We start from the raw sequence: 22,058 nt of genomic DNA, 5'->3' as shown, positions 1-22,058 counted from the left end.
TACAAACTCAAAGCGACCCAGCGCACTAGTTAACATACAGTTTAGTAGAGAGAGAAAATCAACTACCTCAGCCCAGGCTACAGCAACAGAAAACTGTCGAGAACTCGATTGCAGGAAAATGCTGAGAGGCAGAGTGACTCTTTTCCAAAAAGATGCATTACACCCCCACCCCCCACACACACAAATGATTAGGATTATTCCCAATACGAAGACACCCTTTCTTGGACCCTACACTCGCTGGGCACAACACAGGTGTGATGCTGTATGCTGTTACATGACAATCCAGCAAGCCAAGGGTTAAACTCCGGCTTCCAGTCCAATGCACGCAACCTGAACGCTACTTTATGTGGCAAGTGCAGTGTGAGACCCACCCCTTCGCCGGAGAAGGTAACTGCATCTGTTAATTTCAGGGGAAATTACACATTGAAATCGCGTATACTGACCGTCTGCTCCAGGTCAGGTACCCCAATGCGAATGACTACAGTGCTGGGCGCGGGGTTGTCCATTATTTGGTGGCCGGTTTTGGCTGCTGTACTTGTCCTGATGGTGTGGTAGATGGTGTCCTCTCTGCTGAAACTCTCCTCCTCTTCACCCTCGCTGCAGTTGCAAGTGTTCTGCTGCTGCTGCTGCTCCTCCTCATGTTTCCTGGCTGTCGGACTGAGAGGCATACTCCGTGCACTAACCATCGACATCACATCACTGGGGGGAGACAGAGAGAGAAAAAAAAGTCAAACCTTTTGGAAACCCGCACACACACACTCACATATACACACACCTCCATACACACAAACACTCACACTTAAATACACACTCACATAGATATCTATATATATATACGACACACACACATATATATAATAATATACGCCATACATATATATATATATATAATACACACACACACACCCACACCCAAACACTATAATATATATATATATATATAAATATATACACACATTCACACAGTTGCATACACACATATATGTATACGCACACATATACACACACTCACACAACAATAACTTGTGTTTATGTAGCATCTTTAATGTAGTAAAATGTCCCAAGGTGCTTCACAGGAGCGATTATCAAACAAAATTTGACACCGAGCCACATATAAGGAGATATTAGGACAGATGACCAAAAGCTTGATCAAAGAGGTAGGTGTTATGGAGCATCTTAAAGGAGGAGAGGGAGGCAGACACATTTGGGGAGGGAATTCCAGAGCTTAGGGCCCAGGCAGCTGAATGCACAGCCGCCAATGGTGGAGTGATCAGAATCAGAGATGCGCAAGAGGCCAGAATTGGAGGAACACAGAGATCTCGGAGTTTGTAGGGCTGGAGGATGTTACAGTGATAGGGCCGAGACAAATGAAGGATTTGAAAATAAGGATGAGAATTTTAAAATTGAGGTGTTGCTAGACCAGCAGCCAAAGTAGGTCTGCAAGCACACACTATACACATGCTCACACATATATGATCATAGAACATTACAGCACAGAAGGAGGCCATCATGCCTGTGCCAGCTCTTTGAAAGAGCTACCCAATTAGTTCCACTCCCCTGCTCTTTTCTCCCCTTTAAGTATTTATCCAGTTCCCTTTTGAAAGTTACTATTGAATCTGCTTCCACCACCCTTTCAGGCAGTGCATTCCAGATCAAAACATCTCGTTGTGTAAAACACATTTCTTCACATCTCACCTCTGGCTCTTTTGCCAATTACTTTAAATCTGTATCCTCTGGTTAACGACCCTTCTGCCACTGGAAACAGTTTCTCCTTATTTACTCTATCAAAACCTTTCATGCTTTTGAACTCCTCTATCAAATCTCCCCCTAACCTTCTCTGCTCTAAGGAGAACAACCCCAGCTTCTCCAGTCTTTCCACATAACCGAAGTCCCTCATGCCTGGTACCATTCTAGTAAATCTCTTCTGCACCCTCTCCAAGGCCTTGACTTCCTTCCTAAAGTGTGGTGCCCAGAATTGGACATAATACACCAGCTGAGGCCTAACCAGTGATTTATAAAGGTTTAGCAATAACTTCCTTGCTTTTGTACTCTCTGTTCCTGCACCCCCTTTAAAATTGCACCATTTAGTTTATAATGCCTCTCCTCATTCTTCCTACCAAAATATATCACTCACTTCACACTTCTCGCCGTTAAATTTCTTCTGCCATGCGTCTGCCAATTGCACTAATCTGTCTATGTCCTCCTGAAGTCTGCTACTATCCTCCCTGTTTACTATTTTTCTGAGTTTCATGTTATCTGCAAACTTTGAAATTATGCCCTGTATACCCAAGTCCAGGTCATTAATAGATATCAAAAAAAGCAGTGGTCCTAATACCAACCCCTGGGGGACATCACTGTATACTTCCCTCCAGTCTGAAAAAAAATGTTCACCACTACTCTCTGCTTTCTGTCCTTAGCCAATTTCATATCAATGCTGCCACTGCCCCTTTGATCCCATGGGCTTCAATTTTGCTAACATGTCTATTATGTGGTGCCTTTTGAAAGTCCATGTACACAACATCAAACGCACTACTATGATCAACCCACTCTGTGTTTTTGTGTATATATACACAAACACACATATATATATATATATATATATATATATACACACACATGTATATATATTCACACACACATAAATATATACACACACAAATATATATATATATACACATATTGCACAAATATATACACACACGCATATATATATTCACACACATATATATATATTATACATGCACACGCATATATATATATACACACAAACAATGACGACTACAAAGCTTTAACTCCTTAATAATACATGATTACCAGATCTGGTTACTGCTGAAGCAGGAACATGCATGGAGATAGATGCAGTTTTCCACAAAAAATACAAATATTTTATTTTGATCTAGCTGTAGCATTTCTACACAGACACACAAAGCTGAATAATCAATTGCTGTCTGCAACATGCAGTTATATAGGTACAGACATGAAATGCGCCCAGATTAGCGATGCCAGCTTCTCCTGAGCCCCCTGAATGCCCCTTCATTTGTAAAGTTTGGGGTAATTGACCCATTTTAAAAGGGGGCCATTATATCTGCTAATTGCTCACAAGTCCCGGAAGTGTAGCTTACATTTCACCCCACAGGATCGGTCAGGACGAAGAAGGGCCATTTGATCTGATGCTGGCAGTAGATCAGGCAGATGGGAATCAGGTTAACATCTCTCTCCATTGCAGACAGATGGGCAATGGATTACAGGTGGGTTGTAGGTGAGGTGGGCTGGGTAGGCTGTAGGTGGGGTGGGCGTAGGTGGGTGGAGATGGGGTGAGGGAGTGGGTTTAAGTACGTGGGTGTTGGTGGGGTAGGTTGGGTGTAGGGATGGTGCATGTAGGTGGGGTGGGTGTTTAATGGGACAGTGTAGAGGGAGCTTTACTCTGTATCTAACCTATGCTGTACCTGCCATGGGATTGTCACCTATTTTATAGTAGGATAAGCCTCAGAACAGAATCTTTTAAACAAATTATTATTATTGCTATAAAATTGAACAGATTTCATCTTCCTTTCATGAGCTGAATTGTACTAGAGGCAATGAAATACTTATAGAGAGCAGGAGAGACAGCTTCATCAGTCATACAGCAATGAGAGTGAGATACACGGGAACAGAGAGACACACAGGAACGGAGATAGAGAGAGAAAGATTGACATAAGAACAGAGAGAGAGATGGCACAGCACCTTGCCCTATAAAATCCCACTATGCACACTGTCTGAGGTCACCATTCCTCCAATTATTTCCCTGCAATCCTCTGAAGGTGCTGAGCACTGCCAGATTGCAGCCCTACGTGCGTCAGCCTACCCCTGACACTGCATTGAGTGAGCATCCTTAACTCGTGACTTCAGACGATGGGTATTGGCAGGCTGTTCGATCATGGGGGGCATCGAAGGCCGTGCTGGGTCGCGTCCTCACCCAACATCCACACTTTCCTACAGTGGGTCAAGCAATTGGCATCAGGAGCGGGAGGGGAACCCTGGCTGGTTTGACCACTCTCTGCTTCAGGAACACGATTGTAACACCAACCGATATTCCAGCTAGCTCAGCACAGGCCGAGGGTGGGAAAAAAGACTTGCATTTATCTAGTGCCGTTCATATCCTCAAGGCATCTCAGAGCACTTTGCAGCCAATGAAATACTTTTTGAAGGGTAGTCACTGGCCCACATTTTGCGGTCAGTGGCGAAGGAGCGGCGCTCGCCGTTCATCACGCTTACAGCTGCCCATAGACTTTTTGTGGGCTTTTGCGTGGCAATTTATGCTAATTAGAGAGCCAGTTCAGCGCGGCACACTCTACAGGGGTCCTGGGACCTATGTGATCAGGGCAAGCAACAGCGTGTCTCTTTGACCAATCCGATTGAAGAATCCTTACTGAGGCACGCAGTGTCTAAACCAGAAAGTGTAAATTAGAATATTTAATCCAATGTAAAATAATGACAGAAAGCAAAAATAAAGAGTGGGAAAGAAAGATGGGATTAAAAGAGAGATAAAAGAGACAGAAAGAAAAAGTAAAACAAGTTATTTTAATTTTAAATTTAAAAAAAACTCCAACAATAATTAAAATCTGAAGGAATGAGACTCCATACTTGTAAAGTTACATTTTCAGTGCCAGAGGGGTTGTTTGGGAGTAATTAAGGCTTATCACAGCGTTAAAAATTAATTTACACTTGAATGGACAAGCCCTAACTTTTTCTGGCAAGTTTAGTGGGTATCTCGTGGGTAAGTACCTCAACTTCACGTCCTTCATGTGTTTGAATGCCAAATCTCTCAGCAAGATACCGATATAGTGAAGCTTGTGGAGCAGCAGAGTAAATCGGTAGCAACTTCCGGTTTCCTGCATTTAACTGCGCATGTGCAGATGCTGGAAGTTGCTGTCTGATTTACTCCATAATAACTGAGCGCTGATAGCCTCACCATTATTCCTACTGCAAAATGTTGTAATGTGGGGAACATCGCAGCAAGATCCCACAAACTGTAATGTGATAATGACCAGATAATCTGTTATTCGGGTTGTTTGAGAGATAAATATTGGCCAGGACACTGGGGAGAACTCCGCTCTTCTTTGAAATAGTGCATGGGACCTTTTATCTCCACCTGAGGGGGCAGACAGGGCTTCAGTTTAACATCTCATCTGAAAGACGGCACCTTTGACAGTGCAGCACTCCCTCAGTACTGCACTGGAGTCTCAGCCTAGATTATATGGTCAAGTCACTAACGTGGGGCTTGACCTTCTGACACCTAAACCTACAGGAAGCTCGGATCCTATGGTCTGTGGGATAGTGCAACACCGGATGGTGAATTTAGGGAGCAGAATGGATTCCTGCAAAGTGTCAGAGTGAGGGGAGTAAGTTATTTCAGTGAGAAAACTGAACAAGGCATCTCCTTCATTTGAAAACAATTATGTAGCCACCAGCATTGAGTTACAAGGCAGCAATTCAACTAAATGCTTCAGGTCACTTCATAAATCGAGAGCAAGGTGTCGGGTACTACGAGAGACATCAGTAAAAGGCCGACACAAAACTATTGCCTTTACCCCAGTGCTGGGGAGTGTTCTTTACAATTCAGGGTAAGAATGGTGCTGAGCGATGAATTCATCAAAGTGTTTGAGACAATTTCTTCTGTTATTCTCGATTCACACAGAGTGACAGACGGATTTACACAGAGTGACCGAGAGACTCACACAGAGTGATTGAGACAGTCTTACAGAGAGACCGAGGGACTCACGCACAGTGACCGAGGGACTCTCACAGAGTGACCGAGAGACTCGCACAGAGTGACCGAGAGACTCACACAGAGTGACCGAGGGACTGACACAGAGTGACCGAGGGACTGACACAGAGTGACCGAGGGATTCACACAGAGTGATCGAGGGACTGACACAGAGTGAACGAGGGACTCACACAGAGTGACCGAGGGACTCACACAGAGTGACCGAGGGACTCACAGAGTGATGGAGGGATTTACACAGAGTGACCGAGAGAATCACACAGTGTGACAGAGAGACTCACACAGAGTGACCGAGGGACTGACACAGTGACCGAGGGACTGACACAGTGACCGAGAGACTCACACAGAATGAACGAGAGAACAATAGAGTGATGGAGGGATTCACACAATGTGACTGAGGGACTCACACAGAGTGACGGAGGAACTCACACAGAGTGATGGAGGGACTCACACAGATTGACCGAGGGACTCACACAGAGTGACCGAGGGATTCACACAGAGTGACCGAGGGATTCACACAGAGTGACCGAGGGATTCACACAGAGTGACCGAGGGATTCACACAGAGTGACCGAGGGATTCACACAGAGTGACGGAGGAACTCACACAGAGTGACGGAGGGATTCACACAGAGTGACGGAGGGATTCACACAGAGTGACGGAGGGATTCACACAGAGTGACGGAGGGATTCACACAGAGTGACCGAGGGATTCACACAGAGTGACCGAGGGACTCACACAGAGTGACCGAGGGACTCACACAGAGTGACCGAGGGACTCACACAGAGTGACCGAGGGACTCACACAGAGTAATCAGAGATTCACACAGAGTGACCGACAGCCTCATACAGTGTGACTGAGAGATTCAGAGTGACCGAGGGATTCACACAGATTGATGGAGGGATTTACACAGCGTGACCGAGAGAATCACACAGAGTGACCGAGGGACTGACACAGAGTGACCGAGAGACTCACACAGAGTGAACGAGAGAACAATAGAGTGATGGAAGGATTCACACAATGTGACCGAGGGACACTCACAGAGTGATGGAGGGACTCACACAGAGTGATGGAGGGATTCACACAGAGAGACCGAGGGACTCGCACAGAGAGACCGAGGGACTCGCACAGAGAGACCGAGAGACTCACACAGAGTGACCGAGGGACTCACACAGAGTGACCGAGGGACTCACACAGAGCGACTGAGACAGTCTTAGAGAGTGACCGAGGGACTCTCAGAATGACTGAGGGATTTACACACGAGTGACCGAGGGACTCACACAGAGTGACCGAGGGAATCAGACAGAGTGACCGAGACAGTCTTAGAGTGACCGAGGGAATCAGACAGAGTGACCGAGGGACTCACACAGAGTGACTGAGACAGTCTTAGAGAGTGACCGAGGGACTCTCAGAATGACTGAGGGATTTACACACGAGTGACCGAGGGACTCACACAGAGTGACCAAGGGATTCACACAGAGTGACCAAGAGACTCAAACAGAGTGACCGAGGGAATCAGACAGAGTGACCGAGACAGTCTTAGAGTGACCGAGGGATTCACACAGAGTGACCGAGACAGTCTTACAGAGTGACCAAGGGATTCACACAGAGTGACCGAGACAGTCTTACAGAGTGACCAAGGAATTCACACAGAGTGACCGAGAGACTCGCACAGAGTGACCGAGGGAATCAGACAGAGTGGCCGAGAGATTCACACAGAGTGACTGAGACAGAGAGTGACCGAGGGACTCACAGAGTGACCGAGGGATTTACACATGAGTGACCGAGGGATTCACACAGAGTGACCGAGGGATTCACACAGAGTGACGGAGGGATTCACACAGTGTGACGGAGGGATTCACACAGATTGACCGGGGGACACACACAGAGTGACCGAGAGACTCACACAGAGTGACCGAGAGACTCACACAGAGTGACCGAGCGACTCACACAGAGTGACCGAGGGACTCACACAGAGTGACCGAGGGATTCACACAGAGTGACCGTCGGATTCACACAGAGTGACCGGGGGACACACACAGAGTGACCAAGAGACTCACACAGAGTGACCGAGCGATTCACACAGAGTGACCGAGGGACTCACACAGAGTGACCGAGGGACTCACACAGAGTGACCGAGAGACTCACGCAGAGTGTCCGAGAGACTCACACAGAGTGACCGAGGGACTCACACAGTGACCGAGGGACTGACACAGTGTGACCGACGGACTGACAGTGTGACTGAGCGACTCACAGAGTGACCGAGCGACTCACAGAGTGACCGAGGGACTCACACAGAGTAACTGACAGTTTTGCAGAGTGACCGAGGGACTCACACAGAGTGACCGAGGGACTCACACAGAGTGGCCGAGGGATTCACAGAGTGACGGAGAGATTTACACAGAATGACGGAGGGACTTACATAGAGTCAGGCGACCATATGGCCACGTTTTCCAGTGACTGTCCCCGGATGAGGTACTGTGTTCCCGGGCAAACAATGTCCTTGGAAGAGTTCCTGGTTCACAAAACTCGTCCCCAAAGTGTACCCCCCAGCAGTGAGTGTACCCACCCCGAGCTGGCAGATTGCAGCTCTAAGGCTAAATTAAACAACAACTTGTACAATGGTCAGAGTGACTCACTGCGCATGCATAACAGAGAGAGTAGACAAAGGTATGCAGTAGATGTAATTTATCTACATTTCCAAAGGTCTTCGATAAGGAGCACATAATAGACTAATGAATAAGGTCAGAGAATGCGGAGTCAGGGGACAAGGAGCAGAATGGATAGCTAGCTGGCTTCAGGATAGAAAGCAGAGAGTAAGAGTAAAGGGTAGCTATTCAGAGTGGCTGAAGATAGAAAGTGGGGACCCACAACGATCAGCGCTGGGACCAATGTTGTTCACAATTTATATTAACAATTTAGACTTTGGTATCAAAAACACAATTTCTAAATTTGCGGATGACACCAAATTGTGGGGTATTGTCAATACTGAGGAGGATTGCAACAAATTACAGGAAGATGTCAATACACTTGCAGAATGGGCATATAATTGGCAAATTAATTTCAGCAGATAAATGTGAGGTATTACATGTTGGTAAGAAAAATAAGGAGGTCACTTATTACTTGGAAAATAAGAATGTAAATGGGAAAAGAAAAGAAAGAAGGATTTGCACTTATATAGCGCTTTTCACGACCACCGGACGTCCCAAAGCACTTTACAGCCAATGAAGTACTTTTGAAATGTAGTCACTGTTGTAATCTAGGAAACGGGGACAAAAATGGGGCAGAAGAGCAAAGGGATCTTGGAGTACAAATACACAAATCACTAAAAGGAGGGTGCAGGTGTGACTTCAGTCACTGGGGGTGGGGGGTCAGGTGTCTGAATGTGCTTCAATAGTGTGACATCACATCCGCGGTAATTATATGCATATTTGTTTTGCATATGTGCAACTGTTAAAATATAGGCTGCTAAAAAAATTTGCCTCGCTACGCTGCGCAACCTACATTTTCCATCTGGGCTACTTTGCTGTGCTCCCACCCTGTGTGTCCCCGGATTCGAAATATGGTCACCCTAGTTAAGAGTCAGCCACGTTGGTGTGGGACTGGAGTCACATATAGGCCCAGACTGGGTAAGGACGGCAGATTTCCTTCCCTAAAGGACACCAGTGAACCAGTTTGGTTTCAACGACAATCTGACAGCTTCATGGTCACTTTTACTGATCCCAGTTTTTTATTTCCAGATTTTTTTAAACTGAATTAAAATTTTCAAACTGCTATGGTGGGATTTGAACTCATATTCTCTGGATTATTAGTCCAGGAACGTAACTATAATGCCATTACTGGCAAATATAAGCTTGTACTTGATTGGTCCTAATCTCGGGAAAATAGCCCAATCTTGGAAAAACTGCCCAGTTAGAAAATGGCAAGTATAATGCTCGCTGCTCAGTCACATTGCAGTGTTCCTAGTCTAGCTTATACAGTGAGTGTGTTAATGTCACTCCTTTCTAAACATCGATACTCAATGCAGCAGATTTTCCATGTTCAGGCGCTGAGTCACTGAGCTGCATGGAATGTTCAGTAAGGATGGACCTTGTGAGGCCTGCTAACCGGATTACCAACATGTCCCCTAGGAGTGGGACGCTCCATCCCAAGCGTGAGAATTCATAACATCTACCTTAAATCACCTGTTTTATAATTCAGTGACGGCCGTGCCCTCTGGTCATTTTTCTAATTCTCCCTATCGCTCACTTTCTGCCCCTTCTCTGCATACCAGTCCTCAATCCTAACTCCTGTCTGGTTCCTCAGATATAGGCCGCTCACCAGTACCATACTTAGGTGGCCCCGCTCCACCCAGGAGTCCACGCGCCATCACGCTATTCAGCTGGAGGAGGCATCACCACCTGGCCTGATCCTGCCCTGATAACAACATTCAAACGCTCACGATTTACGGCAGGGTTCAGGATTACCAACATGGTGCGGAGTAGGGCTGGAGTCTAGGACCTCGCTGACTGACATTGCTCACTGCTACAGTGGGCGCTGTGTTTACCCGCTAAGCAGGCAGGGATGCTGATCCTATTCAATTTTAGACGCTGTTGTGTCAGGTATATGTCCAGTTTTAACCAAGTTCCTAACTGCTGTCAATGTAGTCAACAGAAGACTGAAATTGACAGTGAAAAATGTCACCTAGCTCAGACTGCCCGGCATTAACCTCTGCGTAATTGCACTTTTTCAGTGTGTTTTACGATCAGTTCTGATGCCTTTTGTTCATGAAGAGCTATCTATATGTTAAGTTCTCCACAGTGGTCTGTTTGCATTGGTCATTCCCTTAAAGGGAAACTGTTTGTGTAAGGAATGCTGGGGGATATCCTTCAAGTGACAATGGTTCTTTGGAGGATTCCAGTTCACTCTGTTACAGCGCCACTGTGTAGGGGAATTTGTTACACACTGGACACCAGTGAATGGGGATTCTGTTACACACTGACCCCCAGTGAATGGGGATTCTGTTACACACTGACTCCCAGTGAATGGGGATTCTGTTACACGCTGACCCCCAGTGAATGGGGATTCTGTTACACACTGACTCCCAGTGAATGGGGATTCTGTTACACACTGACTCCCAGTGAATGGGGATTCTGTTACACACTGACCCCCAGTGAATGGGGATTCTGTTACACACTGACTCCCAGTGAATGGGGATTCTGTTACACACTGACCCCCAGTGAATGGGGATTCTGTTACACACTGACTCCCAGTGAATGGAGATTCTGTTACACACTGACTCCCAGTGAATGGGGATTCTGTTACACGCTGACCCCCAGTGAATGGGGATTCTGTTACACACTGACTCCCAGTGAATGGGGATTCTGTTACACACTGACCCCCAGTGAATGGGGATTCTGTTACACACTGACTCCCAGTGACTGGGGATTCTGTTACACGCTGACCCCCAGTGAATGGGGATTCTGTTACACACTGACTCCCAGTGAATGGGGATTCTGTTACACACTGACTCCCAGTGAATGAGGATTCTGTTACACACTGACTCCCAGTGAATGAGGATTCTGTTACACACTGACTCCCAGTGAATGGGGATTCTGTTACACACTGACTCCCAGTGAATGAGGATTCTGTTACACACTGACTCCCAGTGAATGGGGATAGACATAAATCTTGCCATTCATGTAGAAATGACTTATGAAATAGAAACACAGAAGATAGGAGCAGGAATAGGCCATTCGGCCCTTCGAGCCTGCTCCGCCATTCAATGAGATCATGGCTGATCATTGAAATTCAGTACCCTGTCCCTGCCTTCTCCCCATATCCCTTGATCCCTTTAGCCTTAAGAAATATATCCAACTCTTTCTTGAATATATTTAATGAACTGGCCTCCACCGCCCTCTGTGGCAGAGAATTCCACAGGTTCACCACTCTCTGGGTGAAGAAATTCCTCCTCATTTCAGTCCTAAATGTCCTACCCCTTATCCTTAGACTATGACCCCAGTTCTGGACTCCCCGACCATCGGGAACATCCTTCCAGCATCTAGTCTGTCCAGGCCTGACAGAATTTTAGAGGTTTCGATGAGATCCCCTCTCAATCTTCTAAACTCCAGTGAGTATAAGCCCAATCGACACAATCTCTCCTCATACGTCATTCCTGCCATCCCAGGTATCAGCCTGGTGAATCTTCGCTGCACTACTTCCATGGCAAGAACGTCATTCCTCAGATAAGGCGACCAAAACTGCACACAATACTCAAGGTGCGGTCTCACCAAGGCCCTGTACAACTGTAGCAAGACATCCTTGTTCCTGTACTCGAACCCTCTTGCTACGAAGGCCAACATACCATTTGCCTTCTTAACCGCCTGCTGCATCTGCATGCTTACCTTCAGCAACTGGTGCACAAGAACACCCAGGTCTCTTTGCACTTCCCCTTCTCCCAATCTATTGCCATTCAAATAATAATGTGCCTTCCTGTTTTTGCCACCAAAGTGGATAACCTCACATTTATCCCCATTATAGTGCATTTGCCATGTTTCTGCCCAATCACCTAACCTGGCCAAATCGTACTGGAGTTTCATGACATCCTCCTCGCAGCATACCCTCCCAACCAGCTTTGTGTCGTCTGCAAATTTGGAGATATTACATCCAATTCCCTCGTCCAGATCATTAATATATATTGTGAACAGCTGGGGTCCTAGGACCGATCCTTGCGGTACCCCACTAGTCACTGCCTGCCACTCGGAAACCGACCCGTTTATTCCAACTCTTTGCTTTTTGTCCGCCAACCAGTTCTCTATCCAAGTCAATACCTTGCCCCCAATCCCATGTGCCTTAATTTTGCACGCTATTCTCTTATGCGGGACCTTATCGAAAGCCTTCTGAAAGTCCAAATACACCACATCCACTGGTTCTCCCTTATCAATTTTACCAGTTACATCCTCAAAAAATTCCAGTAGATTAGTCAAGCATGATTTACCTTTTGTAAATCCATGTTGACTTTGTCCGATCTTGTCACTGCTTTCCAAGTGCTCTGCTATTACATCTTTTATAATGGACTCTAGCATTTTCCCCACTACCGATGTCAGGCTTACCGGTCTAGAATTCCCCGCTTTTTCTCTGCCACCTTTTTTGAATAGTGGGGTAACATTAGCTACCCTCCAATCCATGGGTACTGTTCCAGAGTCTATCGAGTTCTGGAAGATCACCAGCAATGCATCTACTATTTCTAGGGCCACTTCCTTAAGTACCCTGGGATGTAGATTATCAGGCCCTGGGGATTTATCGGCCTTCAGTCCCATCAATTTTCCTAACACCATTTCCCTACAAATACTGATTTCTTTCCGTTCCACCCTTTCATCAGACCCTATGTTCCCCGGTATTTCTGGGAGGTTATTTGTGTCCTCCTTTGTGAAGACAGAACCAAAATATGTATTTAGTTGGTCTGCCATTTCTTTGTTCCCCATTATAAATTCCCCCGATTCTGACTGCAAGGGACCTACGCTTGACTTCACCAATCTTTTTCTCTTCACATATCTATAAAAGCTTTTACAGTCAGTTTTTATGTTCCCTGCAAGCTTACTCTCATATTCTATTTTCCCTTTCTTAATTAATCCCTTTGTCCTCATTTGTTGAATCCTAAACTGATCCCAATCCTCAGGATTATTGCTTTTTCTGGCCAATTTGTATGTCCTCTCCTTGGATCTTATGCTATCCCTAATTTCCCTTGTTACCCACGGTTGAGTCACCTTTTTTGTTTTATTTTTGTGCCAAACTGGGATGAACAACTTCTGTAGTTCATCTATTCGGTCTTTGAATGTTTGCCATTGCTTTTCCACCATCACCCCTTTGAGTGCCATTCCCCAATCAATCCTACCCAACTCGCTCCTCAGACCATCGTAGTTTCCTTTATTTAAATTGAGGACCCTTGTTTCTGAGTCAACTACTTCATTCTCCATCTTAATGAAGAATTTGATCATATTATGATCGCTCCGACCCAAGGGGCCTCGTACAACAAGATTGCTAATTAATCCTTTCTCGTTACATAATACCCAGTCTAAGATGGCCTGATCTCTGGTTGGTTCCTCGACATAGTGGTCCAGGAAACCATCCCGTAAACACTCCAGGAATTCCTCCTCCACAGTATTGTTACCAATTTGGTTAGCCCAATCTATATGTAGATCAAAGTCACCCATGATGACTGCTGTGCCCTTATTGCACACTTCTTTAATTTCCCTTTTAATACCATCCCCAACCTCCGCCTTACTGTTTGGAGGTCCATATACCACTCCCACTAATGTTTTTTTCCCCTTAGTATTTCTCAATTCTACCCATACAGATTCCACATCATCAGAGCTAATATCCTTCATTACAATTGTGTTAATCCCTTCTTTAACCAGTAATGCTATCCCACCTCCCTTTCCTTTTTGCCTATCTTTCCTGAATATCGAATACCCCTGGATGTTGAGTTCCCAGTCTTGGCCATCCTTGAGCCACGTTTCCATAATCCCAACCAAATTATATTCGTTTACCTCTATTTGTGCAGCCAATTCATCCACCTTATTACAAATGCTCCTCGCATTAAGACACAAAGCCTTCAGGCTTGTTTTTTTAACGCTCTTAGACCTATTAGAATTATTATTTACTGTGGCCATGTTTGATTTAAACCGTTGATTTCTCTGACTGCCACTTTTGTTTTTCTCCGTCCTATCTTTTGCTTTTATCCTTGTTTCCCTTTCCTCTGTCTCCCTGCTCAGGTTCCCAACCCCCTTCCATTTTAGTTTAAACCCTCCCCCACAGCACTAGCAAACAAACCCCCTAGGACATCGGTTCCAGCCTTGCCCAGGTGCAGACCTTCCGGTTTGAACTGGTCCCACCTCCCCCAGAACCGGTTCCAATGTCCCAGGAACTTGAATCCCTCCCCCTGGCACCATTCCTCTAGCCACGTATTCATCTGAAGTATCCTTCTATTTCTACTCTGACTAGCACGTGGCACTGGTAGCAATCCTGAGAGTACTACCTTTGAGGTCCTGTTTTTTAATTTACCTCCTAACTCCCTATATTCCGCTCTTAGGACCTCATCCCGCTTTTTACCTACACCGTTGGTGCCTATATGCACCACGACAACTGGCTGTTCACCCTCCCCCTCCAAGATGTTCTGCAGCCGCTCGGAGACATCCTTGACCCTTGCACCAGGGAGGCAACACACCATCCTGAAGTCTCATTTGCGGCCGCAGAAATGCCTATCTATTCCCCTTACGATTGAATCCCCTATTACTATAGCTCTACCACTCTTTTTCCTCCCATTCTGTGCAGCAGAGCCACCCCTGGTGCCAGGAAGTTGGCTGCTGTCTTCCTCTGATAAGCCATCCCCCACAACAGTACTCAAAGTGGTGTATCTGTTGGAGACCTGGGCGGCCTGTTGGTGGCACTGTCCAGGGAGAGTATAAATACTCGGGCACGGGCCCAGCTTGCTCAGGGACATTTTGTAAACAGGATCTAATGAAAGATAACTAGACTTCCATGTTGTGAAACAGTCAATTAAAGCCTTGTTTAGTACTCTGACCAAGTGCCTAGTAGTTTTCTTATGTCAGTTTAATCGACTGCTTGCTGCTCCACGCTCTGAGTGGTTTTGGGAACAGAGGGCTACGACTCAAACAGTAGAACGGAACCAGAGGTAGTAGTCAATCCATCATGGAGAAACTACTCCGACCCGCCCGTCTTTACCTAGACCCGAATTCACCTACAACAGCTAAGGTATGTAACCACTGGTAACGTACCTTCAGCAACTTCCTCAGGGTGTGTGGTGAAACATAGAAACATAGAAGATAGGAGCAGGAGTAGGCCATTCGGCCCCTTGAGCCTGCTTCGCCATTCTCCCCATATCCCTTGATCCCTGTACTCGAGTCCTCTCGCTATGAAGGCCAACATACCATTTGCCTTCTTAACCGCCTGCTGCACCAGCATGCTTACCTTCAGCGACTGGTGCACAAGGACACCCAGGTCTCGTTGCACTTCCCCTTTTCCCAATCTATTGCCATTCAGATAATAATCTGTCTTCCTGTTTTTGCATCCGAAGTGGATAACCTCGCATTTATCCACATTATACTGCATCTGCCATGCATCTGCCCAATCTCCCAACCTGTCCAAATCATACTGGAGTTTCTCTGCATCCTCCTCACAGCACACACGCCCACCCAGCTTTGTGTCGTCTGCAAACTTGGAGATATTACATCTAGTTCCCTCGTCCAGATCATTAATATATATTGTGAATAGCTGGGGTCCAAGGACCAATCCCTGCGGTACCCCACTAGTCACTGCCTGCCATTCTGAAAAAGAGCTGTTTATTCCAACTCTTTGCTTTCTGTCTGCCAACCAGTTCTCTATCCAAGTCAATACCTTGCCCCCAATCCCATGTGCCTTAACTTTACACGCTAATCTCTTATGCAGGACCTTATCGAAAGCCTTTTGAAAGTCCAAATACACCACATCCACTGGTTCTCCCTTATCTATTTTACCAGGTACATCCTCAAAAAATTCCAGTAGATTAGTCAAGCACGATTTACCTTTTGTAAATCCATGTTGACTTTGTCCGATCCGGTCACTGTTTTCCAAGTGCTCTGCTATTACATCTTTTATAATGGACTCTAGCATTTTTCCCAGTACCGATGTCAGGCTTACCGGTCTGTAATTCCCCGTTTTCTAAGTCAGGATGGTGTGTGACTTGGAGGGGAGGTTGGAGGTGGTGGTGTTCCCATGTACCTGCTGCTCATGTCCTTCTAGGTGGAGGTGGTCGCGGGTTTGGGAGGTGCTGCCGAAGAAGCCTTGGTGAGTTGCTGCAGTGCATCTTGTAGATGGTACACACTGCAGCCACGGTACACCGGTGGTGGAAGGAGTGAATGTTTAAGCTGGTGGATGGGGTTTGTCCTGGATGGTGTCGAGCTTCTTGAGTGTTGTTGGAGCTGCACTCATCCAGGCAAGTGGAGAGTGACGTAAGAAAACTACTAGGCACTTGGTCAGAGTATTAAACAAGGCTTTAATCGACTGTTTCACAACATGGAAGTCCAGTTATCCTTCACTAGTTCCCGTTTACAAAATGTCCCTGAGCAAGCTGGGCCCGTGCCCAAGTATTTATACCCTCCCTGGACAGCACCACCAGCAGGCTGCCCAGTATATTTCATAAGTCCTTACTACATGAATGGCACGATTTATGTCAGAGAGTATTCCATCACACTCCTTACTTGTGCCTTGTAGATGGTGGAAAGGCTTTGGGGAGTCAGGAGGAGACACTCACCACAGAATACCTAGCCTCTGACCTGCTCTTGTTGCCACAATATTTATGTGGCTGGTCCGGTTAAGTTTCTGGTCAATGGTGACCCCCCAGGATGTTGATGGTGGGGGATTCGGCGATGGTAATGCCGTTGAATATCAAGAGGCGGTGATTAGACTCTCACTTGTTGGAGATAGTCATTGCCTGGCACTTCTGTGACGTGAGTGTTACCTGCCACTTGTCAGCCCAAGCCTGAACGTCGTCCAGGTCTTGTTGCATGCGGGCATGGACTGCTTCATTACCTGAGGAGTTCTGAATGGCGCTGAACGCTGTGCCGTCATCAGCGAACATCCCCATTTCTGACCTTATGTTGGAGGGAAGGTCATTGTTGAAGCAGCTGACTATGGTTGGGCCTAGGATACTGCCCTGAGGAACACCTGCAGCGATGTCCTGGGGCTGTGATGATTGACTTTCAACCACCACAACCATCTTCCTTTGTGCTAGATATGACTCCAGCCAGTGGAGAGTTTTCCCCTGATTCCCATTGACTTCAGTTTTAATAGGGCTCCTTGATGCCACACTCAGTCAAATGCTGCCTTGATATCAAGGGCAGTCACTCTCACCTCACCTCTGGAATTCAACTCCTTTGTCCATATTTGGATCAAGGCTGTACTGAGGTTGGGAGCCGAGTGGTCTTGGTGGAACCCAAACTGGGCAGTGAGCAGGTTATTGGTGAGTCAGTGCCGCTTACTAGCACTGTCGAGGACACCTTCCATCACTTTGCTGATGATTGCGAGTAGACTGATGGGGCCGTAATTGGCCGGATTGGATTTATCCTGCTTTTTGTGGACAGGACATACCTGGGCAGTTTTCCACATTGTCGGATAGATGGCAGTGTTGTAGCTGTACTGGAACAGCTTGGCTAGAGGCGTGGCTAGTTCTGGAGCACAAGTCTTCAGCACGATAACTGGGATGTTGTCGGGGCCCATAGCCTTAGCTGTATCCAGTGCGCTCAGCCGTTTCTTGATATCATGTGGAGTGAATCGAATTGGCTGAAGACTGGCTTCTGTGATGGTGGGGACCTCAGGAGGAGGCCGATATGGATCATCCACTCGGCACTTCTGGCTGAAGATGGTTGCAAACGCTTCAGCCTTGTCTTTTGCACTCACGTGCTGGAATCCACCAGTATTGAGGATGGTGATATTTATGGAGCCTCCTCCTTCCTTTAGTTGTTTAATGGTCCACCACCATTCTCAACTGGATGTGGTAGGACTGCAGACCTTTGATCTGATCCGTTGATTGTGGGATCGCTTAGCCCTGTCTATAGCATGCTGCTTCCGCTTTTTAGCATGCATGTAGTCCTGTGTTGCAGCTTCCCCAGATTGGCACCTCATTTTTGGTACGCCTGGTGCTGCTCCTGGCATGCTCTTCTACACTCCTTATTGAACCAGGGTTGGTCCCCTGGTTTGATGGTAATGGTAGAGTGAGGGATATGCTGGGCCATGAGTTTAGATTGTGGTGGAATACAATTCTGCTGCTGCTGATCGCCCACAGCGCCTCATAGATGTCCAGTTTTGAGCTGCTAGATCTGTTCTGAATCTATCCCATTTAGCACAGTGGGAGTGCCACACAACATGATAGAGGGTGTCCTCACTGACTGTATGGTGGTCACTGCCACCAATACTGTCATGGACAGATACATCTGCGACAGGTAGATTGGTGAGGACGAGGTCATGTAGGTTTTTCTCTCGTGTTGATTCTCTCACCACCTGTCACCACCAGACTCACAGCTATGTCCTTCAGGATTCGGCCAGCTTGGTAGTGGTGCTACCGAGCCACTCTTGGTGATGGACATTGAAGTCCCCCACCCAGAGTACATTCTGTGTCCTTGCTACCCTCAGTACTTCTTCCAAGTGGTGTTCAACATGGCTGAGTACTGATTCATCAGCTGAGGGAGGGCGGTAGGTGGTAATCAGCAGGAGGTTTCCGTGCCCATGCTTGACCTGAAGCCATGAGACTTCATGAAGTCCAGAGTCAATGTTGAGCACTCCCAGGGCCACTGTATACCACTGTGCTGCCACCCCGGGTGCGGCTGAAAGAAATGACTAGTCCCCAGAAGTTGGTGAGGAGGACTTTGCAGGGTCGACTGGGAGTGTCCGTAGCCAATGCCGAGGTTGATGCTGGGTGGTCCGTCCGGTTTCATTCTGATTCATAGTGGTACGTTACAAATGAGTGGCTTGCTAAGCCATTTCAGAGGTCAGTTAAGAGTCAACCACATTGTTGTGGGTCTGAAGTCACATTTAGGCCAGACCAGGTAAGGACTGCAGATTTCCTTCCCTAAAGGTGAACCAGATGAGTTTTTACAACAACCCAATAGTTTCATCGTTACCATTACTGATACTAGATTTTTATTCCAGATTTATTTAATTAACTCAATTTAAATCCCCCAGCTGCCGTGGTGGGATTTGAACTCACTTCTCTGGATCATTAGTCCAGTGACATTACCACTATGCTACCTAATCCTGCAAAGGGATATGGGCAGGTTAAGTGAGTGGGCAATAAGGTGACAGATGGAGTATAATGTGAGAAAATGTGAGCTTTGGTAGGAAGAATAGAAAAACAGGTTATTTTTTAAATGGTGAGAAACTATTAAATGTTGGTGTTCAGTGAGATTTAGGTGTCCTCGTACAGAAACACAGAACGTTAGCATGCAGGTACAGCAAGGAAGGCAAATGGCATGTTTGCCTTTATTGCAAGGGGGTTGGAGTATAATAGTAAGGAAGTCTTACTACAATTGTACAGTGCATTGGTGAGACCACACCTGGAGTACTGTGCACAGTTTTGGTCTCCTTACCTGAAAAAGGACATACATGCCTTAGAGGAGGTGCAACAAAGGCTCACCAGACTGATTCCTGGGATGAGAGGGAGGTAATCTCATTGAAACATATAATATTCTGAGGGGGATTGACAGGATAGATGCTGAGAGGTTGTTTCCCCTGGCTGGAGAGTCTAGAAATAGGGGGCGTAGTCTCAGGATAAGCATTCGGCCATTTAAGACTGAGATGAAGAGGAATTTCTTCACTCAGAGGGTTGTGAATCTTTGGAATTCTCTACCACAAAGGGCTATGGAAGCGGAGTCAACATAAGAACATAAGTAATAGGAGCAGGAATAGGCCACTTGGCCCCTCGATAAGATCGTGGCTGATCTTGGGCTCAAAGCCACTTCCCTGCCTGCTCCCCATAACCCTTCACTCCCTTATCTTGCAAAAATCTGTCTATCTCCACCTTAAATGTACTTGATGACCCAGCCTCCTCGGCTCTCTGGGGCAGAGAATTCCACAGATTTACGACCCTCTGAGAGAAGAAATTCCTCCTCATCTTAGTTCTAAAAGGGCGATCCTTTCTTCTGAAACTATGCCCCCGAGTTCTAGATTTCCCCACGAGGAGAAACATCCTCTCTGCATTTACCTTGTCGAGCGCCCTCAGTATCTTATGTGTCAATAAGATCATCTCTCGTTCTTCTAAATTCCAATGAGTATAGGTCCAACCTGCTCAACCTTTCTTCATAAGTCAATCCCCTCATCTCTGGAATTAACCTAGTGAATCGTCTCTGAACTGCCTCCAATGCAAGTATATCCTTCCTTAAATAAGGAGACCAAAACTGTATGCAGTACTCAAGATGTGGTCTCACCAATACCCTGTACAGTTGTAGCAGGATTTCCCTGCTTTTATACTCCAACTCCCTTGCAATAAAGGCCAACATTCCATTTGCCTTTTTGATTACTTGCTGTACCTGCATGCTAACTTTTTGTGTTTCATGCACAAGGACCCCCCAGTCCCTCTGAACTGTAGCATTTTGTAATCTCTCTCCATTTAAATAATAATTTGCCAAAAGTGGATAACCTCGTACTTTCCCACATTATCCTCCATCTGCCAAATGTTTGCCCACTCACTTAGCCTGTCTATATCCCTTTGCAGATTCTTTCAGTCCTCTGCACAACTTGCTTTCCCACCCATTGTGTATCATCCGCAAACTTGGCTACATTACACTTGGTCCCTTCATCCAAGTCATTAATGTAGATTGTAAATAGTTGAGGCCCCAGCACCGATCCTTGTGGCACCCCACTAGTTACCGTTTGCCAACCAGAAAATGACCCATTTATCCCGACTTTTTAGAACATAAGAACTTAAGAAATAGGAACAGGAGTAGGCCATTCAACCCTTCGAGCCTGCTCCGCCATTCAATGAGATCATGGCTGATCTTCTGCCTCAACTCCATTCACCGGCCCTATCACCATTTCCATTGATGCCATTACCAGTCAGAAATCTATTGACTTCTGTTTTGAATATACCCAATGACTGAGCCTCCGCAGCCCCCTGGGGTAGAGAATTCCAAAGATTCACCACTCTCTGTGAAGAAATTTCTTCTCATCTCAGTCCTGAATGGCCTACCCTTTATCTTGAGGCTGTGGCCCCTGGTTCTAGACTCCCCAGCCAAGGGAAACATTCTCCCAGCATCCATCCTATCAAGCCCTGTAATAATTTTGTATGCTTCAATGAGATCCCCTCTCATTCTTCTGAATTCAAGAGAATACAGGCCTAGTTTACTCAGTCTCTTCTCATGCGACAGTCCCGCCATCCCAGGAATCAATCTCGTGAACCTTCGTTGCACTCCCTCTATGGCAAGTATATCCTTCCTTTGGTAAGGAGACCAAAATTGTACACAGTACTCCAAGTGTGGTCTCACCAAGGCCCTATATAATTGGAATAAGACTTCTTCACTCCTGTACTCAAATCCTCTTGTAATGAAGGCCAGCATACCATTTGCCTTTCTAAAGGCTTGCTGTACCTGCACATTCTGTTAGTTAGCCAATTCTCTATCCATACTAATATATTATCCCCAACTCCGTGAGCTCTTATCTTATGCAGTAACCTTTTATGTGGCACCTTATCGAATGCCTTCTGGATATCCAAATACATCACATCCACTGGCTCACCTTTGTCCACACTGCTCATTACATCCTCAAAG

At 46.3% G+C, this 22,058-nt stretch overlaps 1 protein-coding gene and 1 long non-coding RNA gene across 2 annotated transcripts in view; one reads left to right on the top strand and one right to left on the bottom strand.

The window, feature by feature from the left end:
- shank3a (SH3 and multiple ankyrin repeat domains 3a) overlaps positions 1 to 22,058 on the bottom strand; it is a 1,542,118-nt gene that overhangs the window by 1,409,247 nt on the left and 110,813 nt on the right. The window contains exon 2 of the mRNA XM_086010558.1: positions 444 to 699. Within this exon, the coding sequence (XP_085866684.1) occupies positions 444 to 692 (249 nt within the window). The 5' untranslated portion in view covers positions 693 to 699. The remainder of the gene's footprint in view (positions 1 to 443; positions 700 to 22,058) is intronic.
- The window catches only part of LOC147105799 (uncharacterized), a 163,394-nt gene that overhangs the window by 44,222 nt on the left and 97,114 nt on the right, over positions 1 to 22,058 (top strand). The window lies entirely within an intron of this gene.

This window comes from Somniosus microcephalus, chromosome 17 (assembly GCF_052327205.1).
Source record: "Somniosus microcephalus isolate GS21.2 chromosome 17, FLI_Smic_1.0, whole genome shotgun sequence".
Classification (NCBI taxonomy): Eukaryota; Metazoa; Chordata; class Chondrichthyes; order Squaliformes; family Somniosidae; genus Somniosus; species Somniosus microcephalus.
This window is presented reverse-complemented; position numbering and strand designations above follow the sequence as displayed.